This window comes from Hylobates moloch, unplaced genomic scaffold, assembly GCF_009828535.3.
Source record: "Hylobates moloch isolate HMO894 unplaced genomic scaffold, HMol_V3 SCAFFOLD_9, whole genome shotgun sequence".
NCBI lineage: Eukaryota > Metazoa > Chordata > Mammalia > Primates > Hylobatidae > Hylobates > Hylobates moloch.
In genome coordinates, this window is record NW_026652284.1 from 73240431 (window position 1) to 73261252 (window position 20822).

At 36.5% G+C, this 20822-nt stretch overlaps 1 protein-coding gene across 1 annotated transcript in view; it reads right to left on the reverse strand.

The window, feature by feature from the left end:
• Window positions 1–3700: 3700 nt before the first annotated feature.
• Window positions 3701–20822, reverse strand: part of LOC116812673 (putative uncharacterized protein LINC02906) — a 32425-nt gene continuing 15303 nt past the window's right edge. Inside the window, exons 2-3 of the mRNA XM_032758470.1 lie at window positions 4349–4419; window positions 3701–4099 (exon numbers count right to left, since the gene is read on the reverse strand). Coding sequence (XP_032614361.1) covers window positions 3899–4099; window positions 4349–4419 — 272 coding nt within the window. The 3' untranslated portion in view covers window positions 3701–3898. The remainder of the gene's footprint in view (window positions 4100–4348; window positions 4420–20822) is intronic.

Consider the following 20822-nt stretch of genomic DNA (forward strand, 5'->3'; position numbering starts at 1 on the left):
TGGCAATAATGCAACATCTGGGATGTTATCAGGTCCATGAGCAAAGGGATGCTGTGGAAGGAGATTTCAGTGAGCAGATTCAGCACATAGATAGTCATTTTCTCCGACTGATTTCTATTTGTGCTGGTGGTGATGCCAAGTCATCAGATCTGATGGAAAATTATCACTCTGTAGGCACAACTAGTGGTGGATACAGGTGCTTTGGAATTAAACAATGGCTAGATTTGTGGTTCCTTCACACTGAACCGATCTTTTCTAATTCCAGATACTTAGAATACAAAAGGAAAAAAAAAAAACCTTAAAAAAAGTGGTTGTTCAAAGTTGTTATAGGAAACTACTAATGGTTACCCTTAAAGGTTTTTTAAAATGTAGGTATTTTTGGAGGAAAATTGAGCCCATTCTTGCAAAAGCAACAACTGCTGAAAATAAAGTTTATAAATTGCACTGTGATCCCTGACCCCTTGAATGACAAAAAGAGGCAACATAAGGCTTCTTGTATAGGCTCACTTAAGAATAAACTTTTGCAATATTGTTGCCCAATAAAATACTACTGTCATTAAACCTCAAGAGAAAACGTGATTTGAGAAAGCTGTAAGGGCTCTTTGTAGAGAAAATTCCAAGAGCACTGAATGGCCATGAGGTCTTCCTTCAACTTCCAAAATTTCTCTTACTTCAAAGTTTCTGACGAAGTTCCCTTAGCATTCTTCATGGGACTGGCTTTTATATTTTCTAGGCCAATAAACATGCCTTGATAGAAAAACAATTGTTTAAGGGGAAATATTAAAGAATTTATGTTGAAAGTCATTTCAAAAGATTCATTATCTGGCTTCATTGTCTGTCAGAATCTTAACTTTCTGAGCCCTTTATTGTGTAAATAATTCTTTACTTCACCAAGGAAATCCACAAAAATTGTCAGTGAAAGCCAAACACATAGATTCATTCATTCATTCATTCATTCAACCAGCAAACGATTATCATTGCAGATAGGACATGCCAGTCACTCTGCTACACGCAAGTGATCAAAAGGATAAGATACATGTCTAACTTCAAGAGGTTTTTATTCTACTGGGAGAAAAGGACATACAAACTGAAAAATAAAACATGTTATGTAAAATAATAGAAACAGTGCCAGAGTATTATGGATAATACCAGACTCAAGATTTTCTGTGGTTTTTTTTTTTTTTTTTTTTTTGGCCTGGACTGGGCCACTTGCCTTTGCATAATATAACCAGGGGTATCATTTTAAAAATGAATATAACCATTTCTGTAGAAACCTCTACTTTCAGAGTGGAAGTTTTAAAGTATATTAACATATTTATGTGTGACAATGAATGTGGCCTATTAACAGCAGAATTAATCACTCATTAAAGCAAACTTGAAAAGAATGCTCACTTAATAACATACTTTTATTATATAAAGTTACATCATTCATAATTTTTTAACATTTATACTCACCTTCATACACATTAGTGAGGTTGTAATGCATATTTGATTTCTTAATTCAGGCATCAGCAAGCTACCCTCAGCCTACTCAGGTGTGCAAACATTTTTGATCAAAGAAGGTCTTAGTAAAAATAGGATCTTGAAGGTAATGATAAGTATTACTAAAAAATAATTTGGGAACAACTGAACTGTACACTTTGTAGGACCCTTATAAAAGGTCTGTGCTGTGGTCTGAATGTTTATATTGGCTCCTTTTGCCTTTCCACCATGTGAGCATGCAGGAAGAAGACACCATTTACAAATCAGTGAGTGAGCCCTCACCACACAATAAATCTACAGGAGACTTGATCTTAGACTTTTTAGTCTCCAGCACTGTGAGCAAGGAATTTCTATTGTTTTTAATTACCCAGCCTAAGGCATTTTGTTATACAGGCTCAAATGGTCTAAGAGAGTCTGTCTATATTCATATACACATATGTATAATATACAGGCACATTGATACTGACCCTAAGAATCATAAAGATCAATCTTACATACATGCTGTCAGCATAGGTCTCAGATCCTTCAATGTAGCCTCGATTCCAGGTATTCTCTCCAATTTTCAGACTGTGCCAGAAAATGTGTCCATATTTGGAGTTTTAATATGTATGTATTACTTTGTTTTAGAAAATATTATTGATTTTTAAATTATTGTTACTAAAGTAATAGGCATTCCAAGAGAGCAAGCTTCAGTTCACGGTCATTAATTGTGCAGTAGGATTATGTGGAACAAGATGGAAATTATATATAGCATTGGTAACATGTGTTCCTAGAAATTCATTAACACATGGATTTTTGAAATATGAAAACAGCAATCTGCTTGAAGGTTTTCATAGTAGTCAAAGATCAGTATGGACATTTGCAAGCCTTCCCAAAGATGGCTGGACAAAATAAAGGGAGTGAACGTTATTGTTTTCTTTTACTGGAAGATTTCTTTTGTCTGATTAGTAATATGGATACTGTGAGCTTCTGAAAGAAAAAAAATCTTTCCAAACAGATGGAATTCATTTAAATAAGAAAAGTAAGAGGAGTGCAGACAGAAGTGCAATGGTTCTTGCTATTATCATATGAAAGTACTGTCTAGATCATATGACTAACAGCCAAGCCAGCCAGCCATGATGTCCCATGTTATAATAGTCCACCGCTGAATATTTCACATGGACCATGTGTGGAGTTTTTAAACCTTTCTGACTTTTATGAAATACTGCATTACTATTATTGGTGTTATTATAGTTATCACCTTACTTCATATTATGTTTCTTCTGACAAACTTTAAATTATCATACAGATGTTAATATCCACCGTTCAACAAAGCAGATGCACCACATACTTGTAAAATAAGCTCCATGTGTTTAAGGTTGCAATGAACCTCTTTTCTTTAACCAGCACTATCACTCAGTAACAGAGCTAGCCATCTCCATGTATGTATGTGTGTATGTGTGTATGCATCCAAAATAATAATGGATTAGGACTCTTTCATTGCAAAAGAAGAGGAATTAAGTTTATTTAACTTTAGAAAGAAAGGGATATTGCTAATTAAGACACAAAGACATCCTATGTCTGAATCTGAGCATCTTCTTTGAAAATCTGCTTACTCATTCTTTCTCTTTTGACTGTCTTTCTTTGCCTTCCAGCAACATGTGGATTTATGATGACATCCTATAGCTTCTGGGTTTAGGCTTTGTCATTCAACAAACCAACTTAGACTGGACTCCTCTTTTCATCCCAATTTGAAAATGCCTGGAAAAAGAGTTTGATTGTATGAGCTAGGTCAAACAAAGTTATTGGACTTCTAATCCAATAACTTTGGTCAAGGGGGTAGGATTCAGAACAAATATGGCTCCTGAGGTTGCCAGGCATGTAAATAAGAGAAGCATTGAAGAGTCAAAAGGCATCTTTATAAGCTAAGCAGACTATCCCAAATGTTACAGTCATAAATAACTAGTAATGTATGGCAATTTATATTTTACAAAGATGCATATGTATTTTCAAATTTTATCTCATTTGATCCTCACAACACCCTTCAGTAGATGTAGATATCATTATTCTTATATTTCAGATGAGGAAACAGAAAGTACAAAGACTTAGAGACACAGCTGGACTACGAAGGAGCTACTACCAAACCTCAGGTTTTCTGATTCGAAATTCAGCACTCTTCTTCCTGTTCTATGGGAACAGTAGTTTCCGATTTTGTCAGAGTATGAATAAAACTTGAAAACAGGTTTCTGATCTTTTTTTTTTTCCTAAAACAGGACCTCTATTTTCTTTCCTGAGAAGATTCCCCTCCCCACACTCTGACCAAATGTAACTGGGGTTCCTCCAGTGATTGTCCCACATGTGGTCACAGGCAATTTACCAACAAGATTTACCATGAAGAGTCTGCTTTATTCAACTTTTCCTGCCATTGCTTTCTTCATTAATTCCACTGCCACTGATGGGCTCTGAAGACACTCATTGTTGCCTCCATAGGCAGAGACCATCCTCGGGTAGCAGATATTCTTTCCAAAGGAGCTGTGTCTGCTGTTTCCAGAACCGCCTTCTTTGAAGTTGCAGAGCCATGCTGAGATTCCTGTGTATGAGGTAATGGCCTTCCATGCCTCTCATCACACCATTTCACCTGTGCCGTGATGCAGCGCTGCTTGAGCCCAGTCTCACCAGGTGTGTCAAATGTAAATTTCCTCTTTTAATTCTGACCTCTCTCTTAATAGCATCTCCAATAAAGTAAAAGAGAACATATAGACAGGAAACATGATCCTGGACATCCTTGGCACCTCTCTGTCTCTCCCATGCACTACTTTTCTTTCATTCATTCATCGCCCTTTCATGTATTTATTCACCCAGAGAATGATTCTTGTTTAGTGCTTACCATATGCCTTGTGTCGAGAGACACATTGGTCAACTGGAGAGTCAAGGTTTCTCCCCTCATTGGGCTCACTTCTAGTTAAGAGAGGGGAGGGAAAACAAACACATGAGCAAATAAAGAGAATGATTTCTGATAGGAAGAAAATATATCAGGGTATTGGGGATGTTAGTATCTAGTGAGGTAAAGGGGAAACTTAGATGGGCCTCTTTTGAAGAATTGACCATCTATAACTCTGATTTATGTAAAACGTATCATTTTTGCAAAGAGAGGCAAGTGGAAAACTTCAGGCCAAGGAAAGAATGAGTATAAAGGCTTTGAAGAGGAAATAGCTTGGTGTCTTTGAGGAAAAAGAAGACTAGAGTCTTAGGAGAGTAGCGAGAGGTAAGGTCAGAAAGGTAGAGAGAAGCTAGGTCATGGAGAGTTTTGTAGTCTACAGAAAGAAAGTTAAATCTTATCGTAAGTGCAATGAAAAAACACCAAAAGTTTTTCGGCAGATAGCATAACAGTTTTAAATGATCATTATGGCTATTGTAGGGAAAATAAAACATTGGCATTAAGAAAACCCTATTCCTTCCTTCCTTATACCATAAATAAATGAATAAAGAAAGAGGTTTGATTGGCTCTTGGTCTGCAGGCTGTACAGGAAGCATGGTGCCAGCATCTCCTCAGCTTCTGGAGAGGTCTCAGAGAGCTTTTACTCATGGTGGAAGGTGAAGCAGGAATAAGCACATTACATGGTCAGAGTAGGAGCAACAGCAGAGGGGAGGTGCCACACACTTTTAAATGACCAGATGTCATGAGAACTCACTATCACAAAGACAGCACCAAGGGCATGGTGCTAAACCATTCATGGTGCTAAACCATTCATGGTGCTAAACCACTGCCATGATCCAATCACCTCCTACCAGACCCCACCTCCATCACTGGGGATTACAATTTGACATGAAAGTTAGAGGGGACACATATGCAAACTACGTCAATGTGGGATCCTAGAAGCCTCTAAGTTTAGTCTGTAGCCTATTGTCATTGGGAAGTCTTGGAGGTTTTAAAACAATGGTGAGTACTCAGATTTGTATTTTAGAAAGATCATTGTGGCTGCAGTGCATAAAATAACTTGAAGGAAGGCAAGGATACCAGTTAGGTGTTGGTTGTATTAAAGATCCAGAACAGATAAGATGGTGACTTGAACAAAAATTAGTGACAGTAGATGGATTGCAGAGATATTAAAGAAAAAAAATTAACCAGAGCTAGTGACTAATTGGATGTGGGGGTGGGAGAAAAGAGAGTGGGCTCTATAATATTAAAACACCGCACCTCCATAAATTTTACACAATGACAATATGTAGAGTTTTAATACTATTCTGATTGTTATTAATTACCATTATTGGCATCATTATTCTTATCACTTCATATTTTATTATCTTGCTGGGACTAGATGTATTCATGTTATTTAGAGAGACAGCATGATATAGTGAAAAGTGCAGGGTCTTGGGAGACAAAAGAAAGGTTGTTATGCAATGCCGCCTTGATCCTGTAGTAGCAAGTGAATTTGGGCAAGATGTATGACTTCTCCAAGACTGTCTTCTCCCCTTTTAAATGAACATAGCAATTTCTCCTCTGCTGGTGAAACAGGGGAAGTTTATGTTAAGTGTCTGACTTAGTGCTTCATTGCTTGACATACAGTGGTTGCCCAATTAATGGTCGCTATTATTATTACATTCATATAGCACTTAATTTGACAAGCCAAATGACCATTTAGTTGGTTATTTTTCAGAGCAATTTTTTGAAATAATGGAGAAGATAATGAAAATGGATGAAGCTATTAAGGCAGGTGAGTGATAGAGGGATTCATATTGTAGCTTCTACGCTAGTCTACCATGGGTATTACAGAGAAATAGTCATATATATTTAAGTTCAACAGTCTATGTGCAGGGTATTCTGCCTATGCATAGCAGATCATTTTGCAAAGGATGTAAGACTCTAATTTTTCCACAATTAGGCAGGTTGTTAATGGGTATTTTATAAATTTTTAAAGACAAGTTTCATTGTCAAGGAAGTTTAAGAAATGCTGGGATTTGTTAAACCAGTTCCTTTTCTGCAGAATTTACCAAAGCTTTAAATATTCTGAAATGTGCTATAAATCTCCAAGAAGGGAGACAAGATGCAGCATCTTCCAAACTTATTTGATGATGGAACTCTTTTGAGACTAGTTTTCCACAGAACACGCATTTGGGAAATTTTGCAGCAGACTGTATTTTCTTGAATATCTGCATCTTGTATGCATCCTGTCTCTACCCCACTTTAGAAATAGCCACCATATCTGAGCAACACAGTAAAAAGATCTTTTTTCATGACTCAGGAAAAGAGAATCTTAAAAGCACCCAAATCTAAGGACCTGGTTTTAAAAATTACTTGACATTGATTGTCAGAAGAAAAAAAAGAAACAATAAAATTCATGGAAAGTACTGAAAAGTTAACCATTCCCATTTTATTTTTATGAGTATATAAAATAAGATAAATAATGCCTATGGGTAACAAGATTGTATATCAATTTAAGGTACAAAAAAACTTTTTCACATATGTATTTAGACCAAATGGAAGCTATGAAGATGCCAAAACAATAAATACTCATCTTTAAAAGTGTGCATCTATATATCTTTCTTAATTATTTATTTGGAATGTATCAGATAGATAAGGATATAGTCTTATATATATCTGCTAATTACAGCAGTGTACATAGAATTCTGGAATATCACAGAAATCAGAGTAAACTAAGCAATAGTACCCAGAAAAAAAGAAAAGGAAAGCAGTCAATAGTTGGCTATTAAATATTATTTTCAAGTAATACTAGTTTTAACATCAAATTTAATATCTGTAGTTCACAAAAGATTAAAGAGGCCAGTCTAGTTAAACACTCTAACTCATGCCCCATCCCAGAATACCTCTGAATGTAGTCTCACTTTCCTTGGCCAACCTCACTGACAAGGCTGAATGGCCTTATGCTTGATCCTGGGCACTTTAAGGTATGGTTTTCTAGGTTGGTCTGTGCCTTTATTAGCCTATTGGTCATCTTAGTTTTGATTTGGGGATTTCAATGTATGACCAGCATATTTTCAATTGATTCCTTTACACGCTTTATGGAATTAATTTTTCTTCCCAGGAACAGAATTATAATGAACCCTTCATTGCTCCGAAATCGTGTTGTTGGTGTTACAACAGGCTAGCTACATATTTCTAGAAAGATAATGGCTCCATGTAGCCCACTCACTTGTTTTTGCTGTTTTTCTTTTTCACTCTTGTAGCAAGTCTTTGTGTCAATTTTCAGAAGTATATGTACTGTACATTAGATTCTGTCCAACAAGCTCTCCCTGTGCAGTGATCCCTCGTATCATTGCTACAAATTGTCAGTGCCCCAGTGAAATGAAGATATTGATTTCTCCATAACTCCCTTCACCACCTCCATAGGAGGCTCTTTCTGTGGATGCAGAAAATGCATTAAAACCCCATGCTGTCATGAGGTAGATTAATGCCCTTGTGTCACAGCTCTCCTTGGAAACTGCATCAAACACCAAGCATTAGAACTGAATTAGGAGCCACGGAGACTTTTGAGCATCTCAAGATTGCCACTCTCTTCTGTCCCACGTGAACAATAGATCCATTTGCAAATAGAGTCATGAAAATGAAAATGCCTGGGGACAGGAACGCACAGATGCCCTTGGGTCAGGTCCTCACACACTAAGCAGAGTGGACAGTCATGTGGATAGTGAATTAGGCAGCATAATCAAACTGGGTAAGAAAGGCAGAGAACTGGAGATGTCAGATCTCTGAAAATGCTTTCGAAATATAACACAATAAAATGATGTATAAGAAAAGAACTGACTTACCTGAGTGACTTCTTGTCGCATCAGAGGTTCCATTGTCCTGAAACTTTATCTAATATCTGCTTCCTGATCTCAGCTTTCTGGAATAACAGTTTTTTCTACTTCCTGGCTAAACCTTCATTACTTGCTTGTTATTCCTTGAAACTGATCTTCACTCAGGGCTGTCTGATAAACCTCTCAGTTGAGCTTATTACCTGCCTTTGTATTTTTATTAGTAATTTATCATGTCCCTAATTTTAGACCAGAACCCTTTAAGCAGACTTGGCATTTCTGCTACCATATAAACCATTTCTCTCTGCTTTCCTTATAATAAAAAGAGCTTCTCCTTCTATACTGAGAGACAGTGTCCATTCTTTCCTTTTAGAACAGAAATAAGGCTGGGTACAGTGGCTAATGGCTATAATCCCAACGCTTTGGGTGGTCAAGGTGGGAGGACTGCTTGAGCCCGGGAGTTCAAGGTCAGCCTGGGAAACATAAGGAGACCCTGTCTCTACAAAATAATAATAATAATAATAATAAATTAGCTGGGTGTGGTGGTATGCTCCTGTGGTCCCAGCTACTTGGGAGGCTGAGGTAGGAAGATCACTTAAACTGGGGAGGTTGAGACTGTAGTTATAGCACCACTATACTCCAGCCTAGGTGACAGATGAGACCCTATCTCAAAAGCAAACAAACAAAGAATAAAAATAACTTATTTTTAAGGACTATATTTGAGTAGCACAGTCCATAGATGATGATAATGACCATGAAAATCCCAATTATCTTATTCATTAAAATAAAAACGTTAAAATAATTTTAATTATGTGGACATCAAATACTTTAAAGCAATTGATTATTTTGTTCTTATTTATTCTTGTATTTTATTAAAGTAATACGGGCATGTGGTGAAACATCAAATAAGGCAAAAAGATTTGGAATAAAAAGCAAGTTTCTCCCTTTTACTATAGCCCCACCTCATCCTGGCCCATTCCCTCATCCATGTCCCCGAGCCAATAACATATGATTTCGGGGAGCTTTAGTTCCTTTGGGGTTTTTGCCAATCCCTTTAAATGATGAATTCCATCTGCAGTTTCCTTATTATTGACCTCAGGATTCATCTATTGGCCATGTGTTATGATAACCAGGGGAAGCCTACTTACGCCACACAGATCCATTACTTCTTTCTCATTTTTAATCCAAAAAATTACAGCTGTATTCCCAGTTCCTTTGAGGTTACCTCTGATTCCATCAATGTTTTCCAATTTTGAATTGCACAATTTTAAGTTATCTTAAATCTTCAAATGTGACAGGATATTTTTTCTTATTTGTATATATTTGTCTTAGAATGAAATTTTATTTTTGGCAATTGCAACATTTCAGGACAACTTTTGAAGCATACCTATAATTGCATTACAACATCGAATGTGAGTAAATAAAATTGAAGCTTGATTAAAATGAGGGCTGGAATGCAAAAGTTAAATAAAGAGCTTAAATGGTGAAAAAAACAAATTGGATTTCTAAACTTACTTTCACTTTGATCATTGAAGGTGTTATATATTACATTTTGATAGCTCAGAGAGTGACTCAAGTGGTAAATTTATAGAGTATCATTCCATTTAAATGAACAGCAGGATGTATTTGCAGAAACAGATTAATGTTTCTTGGAAATTTATTAACACCTGCTTGTTTTTCTACACTCCCGTTGCTATGTGGTTTTTCTAGCTATCATATGTAAATTCCATTCTTATTTTTTAAAATAAAAGGTAATTAAACTGAAAAATCTGTTTCACACATTACAGCTAGTGAGGAGTGCAGTAAAATGTAGTCTGTGCCACATTGTTAAGAAGGATGATGAGGCATCTTGGAAAGCCTGAGCGTGGAACCCAAGAGGGCGGCAGAAAACGATTGTTTCTTCTTTCTCACTCACTATTAAGTAGGTACTTCATTGGCTACATCTACCCAAATTGAAAAGAAGAATTCTCCCATGGAGTTTGCCATCTCCACAGCGGCTGACAAGGAAGGTTTTGGAGATATTCAAAAATCAGTGTGATGAGGTAGGAAGGAGTGAGAAGGGGTTTCTCTCCCAAGCACCTAAATGACCCAGCATTCCCCTGGGAGTACAGAACAGACCCTGCTGGACCTGGGTACCCATCTCTCTGCCACCTTGGTTACTATCATGTTCTTGGTGCCAGATATGCAATCAGGCACAGCCTCACTCCAGTTAACAGATTAATGCCTGGTCTTTGTTTACTCTCACAATGCTTAGGACAGTGGGGGTGGGGGTTGTCTCACTATGAACTTCTGGAAATTCTTAATTCTCAAATCAAGAGCAGAATATAGTTCAACTTTTTTTTGTGATGCCTTCCTGAATCTTTAACATTGGAAGTGGAATATACAATTTCATCCCTCTGCATTTTATGTTACCCTTAAATTTACCTGGGATCTTTTCTTTCTCTCTTAAAATGAAATTAAATAAACAATTTAAGGCCAGAGACCCCCCCTTTAAAATTTTGATCTAAAGAAGCTACTTGTGTAATTGAACGTGTATATTGTCTGCACCGATTTTTTTTGAAAGGACATTGTTTGACCTAAACCTAAACACACTATACAATATGGTACATGGTATGATGCCAACCTATGACATACAGATAAGTCAAGAAGGGTGAACTCTTTAAAGCTTCCACAATCCTATTTTATAATTAGTTATTCTCCTTTTAGGTTTGGATACAAAAGATGAGTTTGTAACCGAACAGTCAATACTTCGAAGTGGATGAAAAATCTAGAGTCCGAGAAACCCAGCATGTTGTTCAGAGCAGGCACTACAGATGGAAGCCAAATGAATTAAACTAGACCAGGTACCAGATAAATCAAGAGCCAGGAGCCAGGTATTAAAGGCAGATCAGGCAGAAATTTAGCATCATGATTAAATGATAATCCCCACCCCGTCTAACCTAGATCTTCATGACTCCAAAGCCCACACTATGCCTCTCCTTAACCTTGCAGTTAAACACTCGCAAGAGATTAACTACAAATGTTTTTCCTTCTGCTGATTTTGCTGGGTGTTCTATTCACAACAACAACAAAATGCAATTGTAAATGCTGCATTATGGACCCAAGTGAATGAGAAATACTTTAGTTAATGTAATAAGCTGGGTGGTTTGCAGCCTTGACATTTCTCAGCATTGCTAGAAGCGCTTGCTTTGGAACTCACGGAATCTGAAAGGGCCACCCACAAAACAGCTCTTCTATGAGGATCACACAGCAGTACTCAGGACCCTCCTGAAGTTCTCACAGCTTTGAAACCTGACAGCTGCCCTCATTTCCTGCAACTGCTGAATACTGAATACATACTGAGCACCTCCTATCCAGCATGCTCCCTCCACTCCTTCCACCCCTCCTTCCTCTTTCTTTCTCTTTTTTTTTTTTTTTTTTTCTGAGACAGAGTCTTGCTCTGTCACCCAGGCTGCCTTGCTCACCCTAGTTCTATACTCATTCTTGCAAATATAAATTATAATATTAATTTTGGGGTGGCAAGGATCCTCATTCTCTGACAGTATGTTTCTAAAGGTGTGTTCTGAGATCTCATGCACAGGGTCTATCTCCACTTTGCACATGTTTTCTCTTCACTGCTGTCCACACTGATATGGGTTCCTTCCCTTCTAGTTGGTTTTGGAAGCCCTTATATGCATATTGATGTCTGAGGATTAGATCTGCTTCTAGATTCATAGAAATGGATTCCTTTCCTTAAAAAATTCCAGTTATTGTTTCTGCATGATTTCTAGGAGTTTAAAGAAGAGATGGTGAATTTTGCAGCCAAATTCATAAAAGAAATTCTACAAAAGTTATTTCAAAGGGAAAATATTCAGGACTTGTGAATGAATGGGGGAAAGGAACAAAAAAGTAAGCAAGAAAAAAAAAGAGGCATGTTGAATTAGTGTTAACTATGAGTAATAATTATTTTCTTCATATTTTATTAACTAATTCATTTACAATTGGCATGAAATGATAAGTAGGAATTTTTCCTCACTTATTCTTTTGCATGTAAAATCTGTTTCAATATTACTGGTATTTTACCTAAAAAGAAACTGAAGATGACAAGGGGCTAATACCCAGAATACACAAGGAACTTAAATAATTCAACAGCCAAAAAAACATATAATCCAACACAAACAAACAAAAACAAAGTGGGAACATGAATAGAGATTTCTCAAAAGAAGACAGACAAATGGCCGGCAGGTATTTGACAAAATGCTCAGCATCACTAATCATCAGGGAAATGCAAATCAAAACCACAAAGAGATATCATCTCACCCTAGTTAGAATGGCTATTATCAAAAAGACAAGAAATAGCAACTGCTGGCAAGGATGCAGAGAAAAGGGAATGATTTTGGGGTGGGAATGTAAATTAGTACAGGCATTATAAAAAATAATATGGTGGTTTCTCAAAAAACTAAAAAGGGAACTATCATACAATCTGGCAATCCCACTACTGGGTATTTACCCAAAGGAAAGGAAATCAGTATATTAAAGGAATACCTGCACCTCCATGTTTACTGCAGCACCATTCACAATAGCCAAGATATGGAATCAACCTAAAGGTCCGCCAATGGATGCATGGATAAAGAAAACGAGATAGATATACACAAGGGAATACTATTTAGCCATAAAAAAAATCCTACCATCTACAGCAACTTAGATGGAATTAGAGGTCATTATGGTAAGTGAAATAAGCCAGGTATAGAAAGACAAATATCACATGTTCTCATTCATATGTGGAAGCTTAAAGTAGATCTAAAGGTAGAGAGTAGAGGTTTGGGGATGGTGGGGAGGGGGATGAAGAAAGGTTGGTAAATGGGCACAAACACAGAGTTAGATAGAAGGAGCAAGTTCTGGTGTTCAATAGCACAGTAGCATGACTGTAGTTAGCAAACATTTTTTGTGTATCTCAAAATAACTAGAAGAAAAGATTTAAGTATCTCAACACAAAGAAATAATAAATAATTGAAATGGTGGATATCCTAAATATCCTGATTTGATCACTATATATTATATGCATGTATCAAAATATCACATCTGCCATAAATATGCACAATTATTGTTCATCAATAAAAATATTTTAATAAATTAACTTAATTTTTTAAAAAAGAAGCTGAAGACATAAGTTAACAGAGATGATAGTGCCTGTGCTCACCATACTCCACTAACTTTCAAACTCTTTCATTTATAAAAATGTCATATAAAATGGAAATATTTTCTTCAAAGAAATATTTACTATCTATAGTTTACCAAAAACTGTTCAAGCTTCCCAGAATAGCCAACTGAATGACCATAATTTACTGGTCCATCTGTATTTCACACTATTTCCATTAATTATTTGAAACACTTCCTGATATCCTGCCAGATATCATTCTCCCTGCCATGTGCCCAAGCTGGTAGCAAACTGAGTATCCACTGTGTTCAATGTACTTGTTCTGCCCCTGGGCAGATGTTGATACCACCCTTGCATCTTTCTATGACCTCCCAACATTTTCCACACTGCCTGATAAAATAGTGCCCATTCTTCAAGGCCCGTTTCAAAGTCCATTTTCTGCAAAAGTCTCTGCTAAGCCTCCCTTTACTGTCAATTCAAAGGATCACCTTTGTAAAATATTAGTTGCATGGGAAATATTTCAATAATTTGATGAATAATCTGAATACAAATAAGCGTTTGAAGACATATGACTTGCGATTAGATCCAAGAAAGCTTGGAGAGATTTGTAAATCTTTTGTATGGTTGTGGCAGCTGATACCAGAATAGAAAATAACTCTTTGAGGAATGCAGTGTAGAAGTAAAAAGCACAGGGGCTATAGCCGGAGGAAACACAGTGATCTACCCCAAGACTCAGGTAGGCATACAGATATTGACATCAGATATTCAGGAATGAAAGAGTCAAGAGCACTGCAGGTGTTATTGTCCAGGTTTGATCATAGTGATGAACATATTTTTCTTTGTAGGTGGCTATTTGGAATGATCTTTCTCATTATAATAATATTTTATATTAAAAATCACAGCATCAATACAACTCATAATGGCACTTTTTCTTCAAGACTGCTTCTAAGTTCATGCATGAAGTCTGGAGGAGCCACTTAAAACCTGAAGATTTTGCCATAATAATCACCAAGGAGACTAATGCCTGGGTATCATTTGAGGAAGGAAATAACAAAGCTTTATTTAGTTTGGAATATCATGATATGTTAGAAAAAAAGAACATTTAGGTGATTGTTCACATTCTCTTTCTCCTCCTTTAAGCTCCAAGAAGAACTCCATCTCTGCCTGATTAATTTCTAAGGTTTTATTGTGTAGAATTGGGGTAATAGATGACAGGCACAATATAAAAACTTGATCTGATTGATCCATACTGGAAAGGACAGAGTTATTAATAGATAAGACCAGGAGATGGGGATAGGGCGGTAATAAGAAAAGCAGTATCTAGTATGTGCTGTGTTTGAGGGAGAGTTTGGGAGAGTTTTGAGACAGAAGGAGGGATATTTGGTTAGCCACCATGACATGATTTCCAAAGATTCAGATACTACATGGATGAAGGAATTTTTAAAATTTTTTTTTTAATTTTGAATTCAGGAGGTACATGTGCAGATTTGTTAAAAGTGTAGTTTGCGTGATGCTAAGGTTTGGGCCGCTATTAAACCTCTTGTCCAAATAGTGAACATAGTATCCAGTAGTTTTTCAGCCCTTGCCCTGTTTCTTTTGGAGTCCCCAGTGTCTATTGTTCCCATTTTTATGTCCCTGTGGACCCAATGTTTAGCTCCCGCTTATAAGTAGGAACACCTTTGAAACAAGTAATAAAAAACCTACTAACCAAAAAAGTCCTGGGCCAGATGGATTCACAGCTGAATTCTACCAGACATACAAACAAGAGCTGGTACCAATCCTACTGAAATTATTCCAAATAATTGAGGAGGAGGGAGACCTCCTTAACTCATCTATGAAACCAGTAACATCCTGATACCAAAACCTGGCAAAGACACAACAACAACAAAAAAAAGGCAAGTCAATAGCCCTGATGAACATAGACACAAAAATCCTCAACAAAATACTAGCAAATAGAGTCAAGCAGCACATCAAAAAAGTTAATTCATCATGATCAAGTGGGCTTTATTACTGGGATGCAAGGTTAGTACAACGTACACAAATCAATACGTGTGATTCACCACATAAGTAGAATTAAAAACAAAAACCTCACGCTTGTAATCCCAGCACTTTGGGAGGCCGAGGCGGGCGGATCACGAGGTCAGGAGATCGAGACCACGGTGAAACCCCGTCTCTACTAAAAATACAAAAAAATTAGCCGGGCGTGGTGGCGGGCACCTGTAGTCCCAGCTACTCGGAGAGGCTGAGGCAGGAGAATGGCGTGAACCCGGGAGGCGGAGCTTGCAGTGAGCCGAGATCGCGCCACTGCACTCCAGCCTGGGTGACAGAGCAAGACTCCATCTCAAAAAAACAAAAAAAAAAACAAAAACCATATGATCATCTCAGTAGACACTGAAAAAACATTTGATAATATCCAACAGCCCTTCATGATAAAAACCCTCAACAAACCAGGTATTGAAGGAATATACCTCAAAATAATAAGAGCCATCTATGATGAATCCACAGCCAACGTCATACTAAATGGGCAAAAGCTGGAAGTATTCCCCTTGAGAAGTGAAGGGAATTTTAAGAGAATTTTTGCTGTTTGTTATTAAGGAAACTTTTCTTTTGTCTGTTTTGTAGTGACTGTGCTATTTGGATTACTTTTAAAATCCTTTTGGATGTCAAAACTATTTTTTTCTTTCCTGAATGTGACAGTAGATGTGCCAGTTTCATAGCAGTTCCATTTAGGTTGTTGTGTTTGGGTTAATGGAGATATATAAATGCGGAAATGTCTTATAGATATTTAGAGATATATGATCTGAGTTTAGATCAGAGAAGGCTTGGAGAGATTTATAAATCTTTTGTATGGTTGTGGCAGCTGACACTAGGGGAAGAAAGAGCTCTTTGAGGAATATAGTGCAGGAGCAAAAAGCACAGGGGCTAAAGCCTAAAGAAATGCAGTGATCTACACCAAGACTTGGTTAGACATACAGATACTGACATTAGATATTTAGGAATGAAAAGGTAAGGTGCCCTGTGGTTAGCTGAATAGGAATTTCAACAAAATAGGCTTAATAAGAGTGACTGAGAAATGCAATCTTACCAAAATAGACTGAATATTTGGAGTATGATATCAAAGAAACAGGATGTGAGCAAGGAAACAGAAAAACCATAGGCAAGCAATGTGATAGTCTTTAAAGAGGAGAGTGGTGCCAATAGAAAGCGGCTACCAGCTACTTACCCGAATAGAGCAACTCTGTTTACCTGAATAAAGTAACAACTGGCATAGCTGTGTCAAGCTTTGTGTGGAAGATCTTTAAGGGGCAAGTTATTGAAATGAGGGTAGGGAAAATGGAGGCTACGTCAGGACCTGGGGACACAAGATATTCATCAGCCGAAATGGCAGATTAAGGGCCTCTGAAACTCCACTTCCCTATAAAAACAATGAGAACACTGGCAAAAATGGGCAGAATCAACTTTTTCAGAAACCTGGAAAGTAATCAAAGACTTGCAAAAATCTGAGGAGTATTTATTCAAGGATCTGGGAAGACCTGCTGTCCCTTACTCAACTCAGGATTTCTCTGAGGTTCTCTCTGGAAGCACTAACACTATCAGGGTACAATAGGGGCTCTGCTCTGTGTTTCATAATAACCACATCCACTGAGTCCCCAGCTACATCTCTGAATCTTTCCCTGAAAGGGGTTTTACTTGCATCCAAATGAAAGAGCTCAGGAGAGTACAAATTCTATGAACTATGATAATGTAATCCAGAATAAAGAATGGGTGGGGGTGAGATGGGGATTTGTTTGTACAGAATAAACAAATTTGAAGAAATATACTTTATAACAAAAAAATTAATTTAATGTTTCCTATGAAGTTAATTCTACCCTAAGAGTTTTCTAATCTTTGAAGACCCACTCAAACCCAATTTTTATGACTATTAAAATTCCAGAGTTGCATTAGATATTAATATACTATTTTCCCAAAAATGTATAAGTTACTTTATATTTTTATAAAGTGTGTTCCCATGCAGGATTTTTTAAACCTCATGAAATTTCTTTGAGGAAGGTGATATGATTTCCATTTTAAAGGTGAGCAAAATAACGTTTAAGGAGATCATGGAATTTGCCTAAGGTCTCCAAGCCAGAGAATGCTAACCAGATCATTCTCAACATCTGCTCCTCAAATTTTTTGCCTCCTTTTATTCCTCCTCCCTTTCCTTCTTTTTAAATATTTTAAATATTTTTTATTTTAAATATTTTAAATATTTAAATATTAAGGTTTAAGAGGCATGCATTCATAACCATCACTCAGGTCAAGAAATAAAACATTACCAGAGCCTCAGAGGTCCCTTGCTGTCAATCTCTCAATCATTACCCTCTCACTCTCCCCAAAGATAGCTACTATCTATGTATATTGCAATACCCCCTTTACCTCTTTACCACCTAAGCATTCATTCCTAAAGACTGTGTATTTGTACTTGATATACATAGAATCACTATATATGTCTGTATGTGTACCTTACACACACATACAGGTTGAGTATATCTTAGCCTAAATGCTTGAGACCAGAAGTATTTCAGATTTTTTGCAAGTTTTGGAATATTTGCATTATACTTATTGGTTGAGCATCCCAAATTTGAAAGTCTGAAATCTAAAATGCTTCAATGAGCATTTCCTTTAAGCATTATATTGGAACGCAAAAAGTTTTGGATTTTGGAGCATTTTGATTTCAGATTTTGGGATTTGGGATGCTTAAACTCTGTGTGTGTGTGTGTGTGTGTGTGTGTATGCCTGCATGTGTGTATGTACACATACATATATAGTTTGAGTCTGACATTTTTCACTCAAACTATGCTTTATCCATAGTTTAGCTGTAGCCAAATTTTGTATTTTTCTTGCTGTATACCATCCGGTGGTATATGCGATACATAAATATATCACAATTGACATATCCATTACTGATAGATATTTGGATTGTTTTCAGTTTTTAGCTATTTCCAATAGCTACTATGAACATATTTATATGTGTCTCATGGTGCACCTATGCACATATTTCTATTGAGTGTATACCTAGAAATAGAACACTGGGTCACTAAGTACACACGGCTTGAACTTTGGTAGAAAATGCCAACCATTTTGTATACCCTCTTTGGTAAGTGCCTGTAACAGTTGCTTCCCCATTTTTCTACTTGGTTGTATTTTTCTTATTAGTTTATAGTCTTAATTGGCTTGGACCATTATAACAAAACACCATAGACTGGGTGGCTTAAATAACAGACATTTATTTCCAACAGTTCTGGAGGCAGGGAAGTAAAAGACCAAGGTTGCAGCTTGTTCAGTGAGGACTCTCTTCCTCACAAGACAGAGAGAGAGAACCTCTGGGCTCTCTTCTTTTTATAAGGACACTGATCCAAGCATCTCACCCCCCTACTCATGACCTCATCCAAACCTAATTACAAACCAAAGATCTCACCTCCAAATCTATCACACTGGGGACTAAAACTTCAACATATAAATTTGGGAAGGACACAAACATTCAGTGACTAAAAAGGAGGCGTTTTTGAAAAAAAAATTCTGGTTTTCAGCTCTTTATTGGTTATGTGTGACAAATAGCTTATCCTATACTATTCTTCCTTTTTTTCTTAATGGTGATAAACACAAATTCTTAGTTGTATTAATTTTCAAATAAGTATGTTCTATGTATTATTTAAGAAATAGTTCTTTGTCTTGGGACAATCAAGATATATTCCTAAATTAACTCACAGAAGGTTTGCAATTTAGTCTTTCACATTTAAATCTAAAATTCATCTAGAATTTTTATTTTGTTGTCTACCATGTGAGATGTGGGTTCCAAATAGATATCCAATTGTCTCAGTACATATTTAAAAGACTCTGCAATGCCATCGTTTACGAAAGGCAGAGTGTCTTCATATATGTAGGTATGTTTCTGGACTCTCTATTCTGATATATTGGTTTATTTATTTTTCTGTACCAATATCTCACTGTTGTAATTATTGTAGCTTTATAACAAGTCTCGATATCTGATTATGTAGATCTTCTAACTCTGTTCTTCTGCAATATTGCTTTCACTATTTTTGGCCCTTAGCATATTCATATGCAAATAGAGGATTCGTTTCTCAATTTTCACAAACTACATATACACACACAAGAAACTTAATGAGATTTTGTTTGTGATAGTATTAAATCTATATGTCAATTTGGAAAAAATTGGTATCTATACAACGTGAGTCTTCTAATGCATGAATACGATATTTTCCTCCACTTGTGTAGGTACTCATTTGCTTGATAATTTTTGCTAGTTTTGTACATTTGGATCTTACACATTTTTAAAAGCATTTTGTGTTTAACTCTAGAAATTTAATAATTTGATACTATTGTAAAGTGTCACAGAAATTAAGAATTTAAAATTTTATTTTTCCAAATGTTCAGTACTGGTATGTAGAAGAACAATTCATTTTTGTATGTAGACATATAACCAGCAAACTTGCTAAGCTTATTAATTCTAATATTGAATGTAGACTTATTTCTATGTACACAACTATGTAATCTGTGATAATGAAGATTTTAATTATTTTTAATCAAGCTTGGTATTCGTTTTGTAAATGCTTTGATCATTATCCCTTCAAAAATTTCAACTGTTCCATTTTCTTTATCTTTCTCTTCTTGGACTATGGTTACTCATATTAGACTTTCTCCCTATATTCTCTTATGTCTCATATCCTTTCTTTTCTAATTTCCATCATCTGTTTCTCCATTTTTCAGTTTGAATATTTTCTTCTGATTTATCTCGTAGTTCACCAATCCTCTGTTCTGTGGCATCAAATATGTTGTTAAATCCATCAACTGAGTTCTTTATTTAGGTAATTTTAAATTTTCTAAAATTCTCTAGTTCTTTTTTAAAACTTACATATCCTTTTATTATAGTTTCTGGTTCTCAATTTTTCACTTTAACTTCTTTGAATTTCAGATTTTCTATCTTTGCTTAAATTTTAGACTAGTTATTAAACCAAACTAGAACAGTTGGTTTGAATTAACCAGAACCCCTCATTATTAGAATCAGAAGTCAGCCATCCTTAAACTTCTTATCTTTTCACATCTGCCATCTTTTAGACACATGCCTGCCATTCTGGACCTTAAATATGGATAGGAAAATATGGTGCATGGTCATCAAGCATTAAGGCCGAGCGTGGTGGCTCATGCCTGTAATTCCAGCACTTTGGGAGGCTGAGGTGGGCAGGTCACCTGAGGTCAGGAGTTCGAGACCAGCCTGGCCACCAAGGTGAAACCTCGTCTCTACTAAAAATACAAAAAAATTAGCCAGGCATGGTGGTGGACGCCTGTAATCCCAGCTAGTCAGGAGGCTGAGGCAGGAGAATCGCTTGAACCCAGGAGGCAGAGGTTGCAGTGAGCCGAGACTGTGACATTGTACTCCAGCCTGGGCCACAAGAGTGAAACTCCGTCT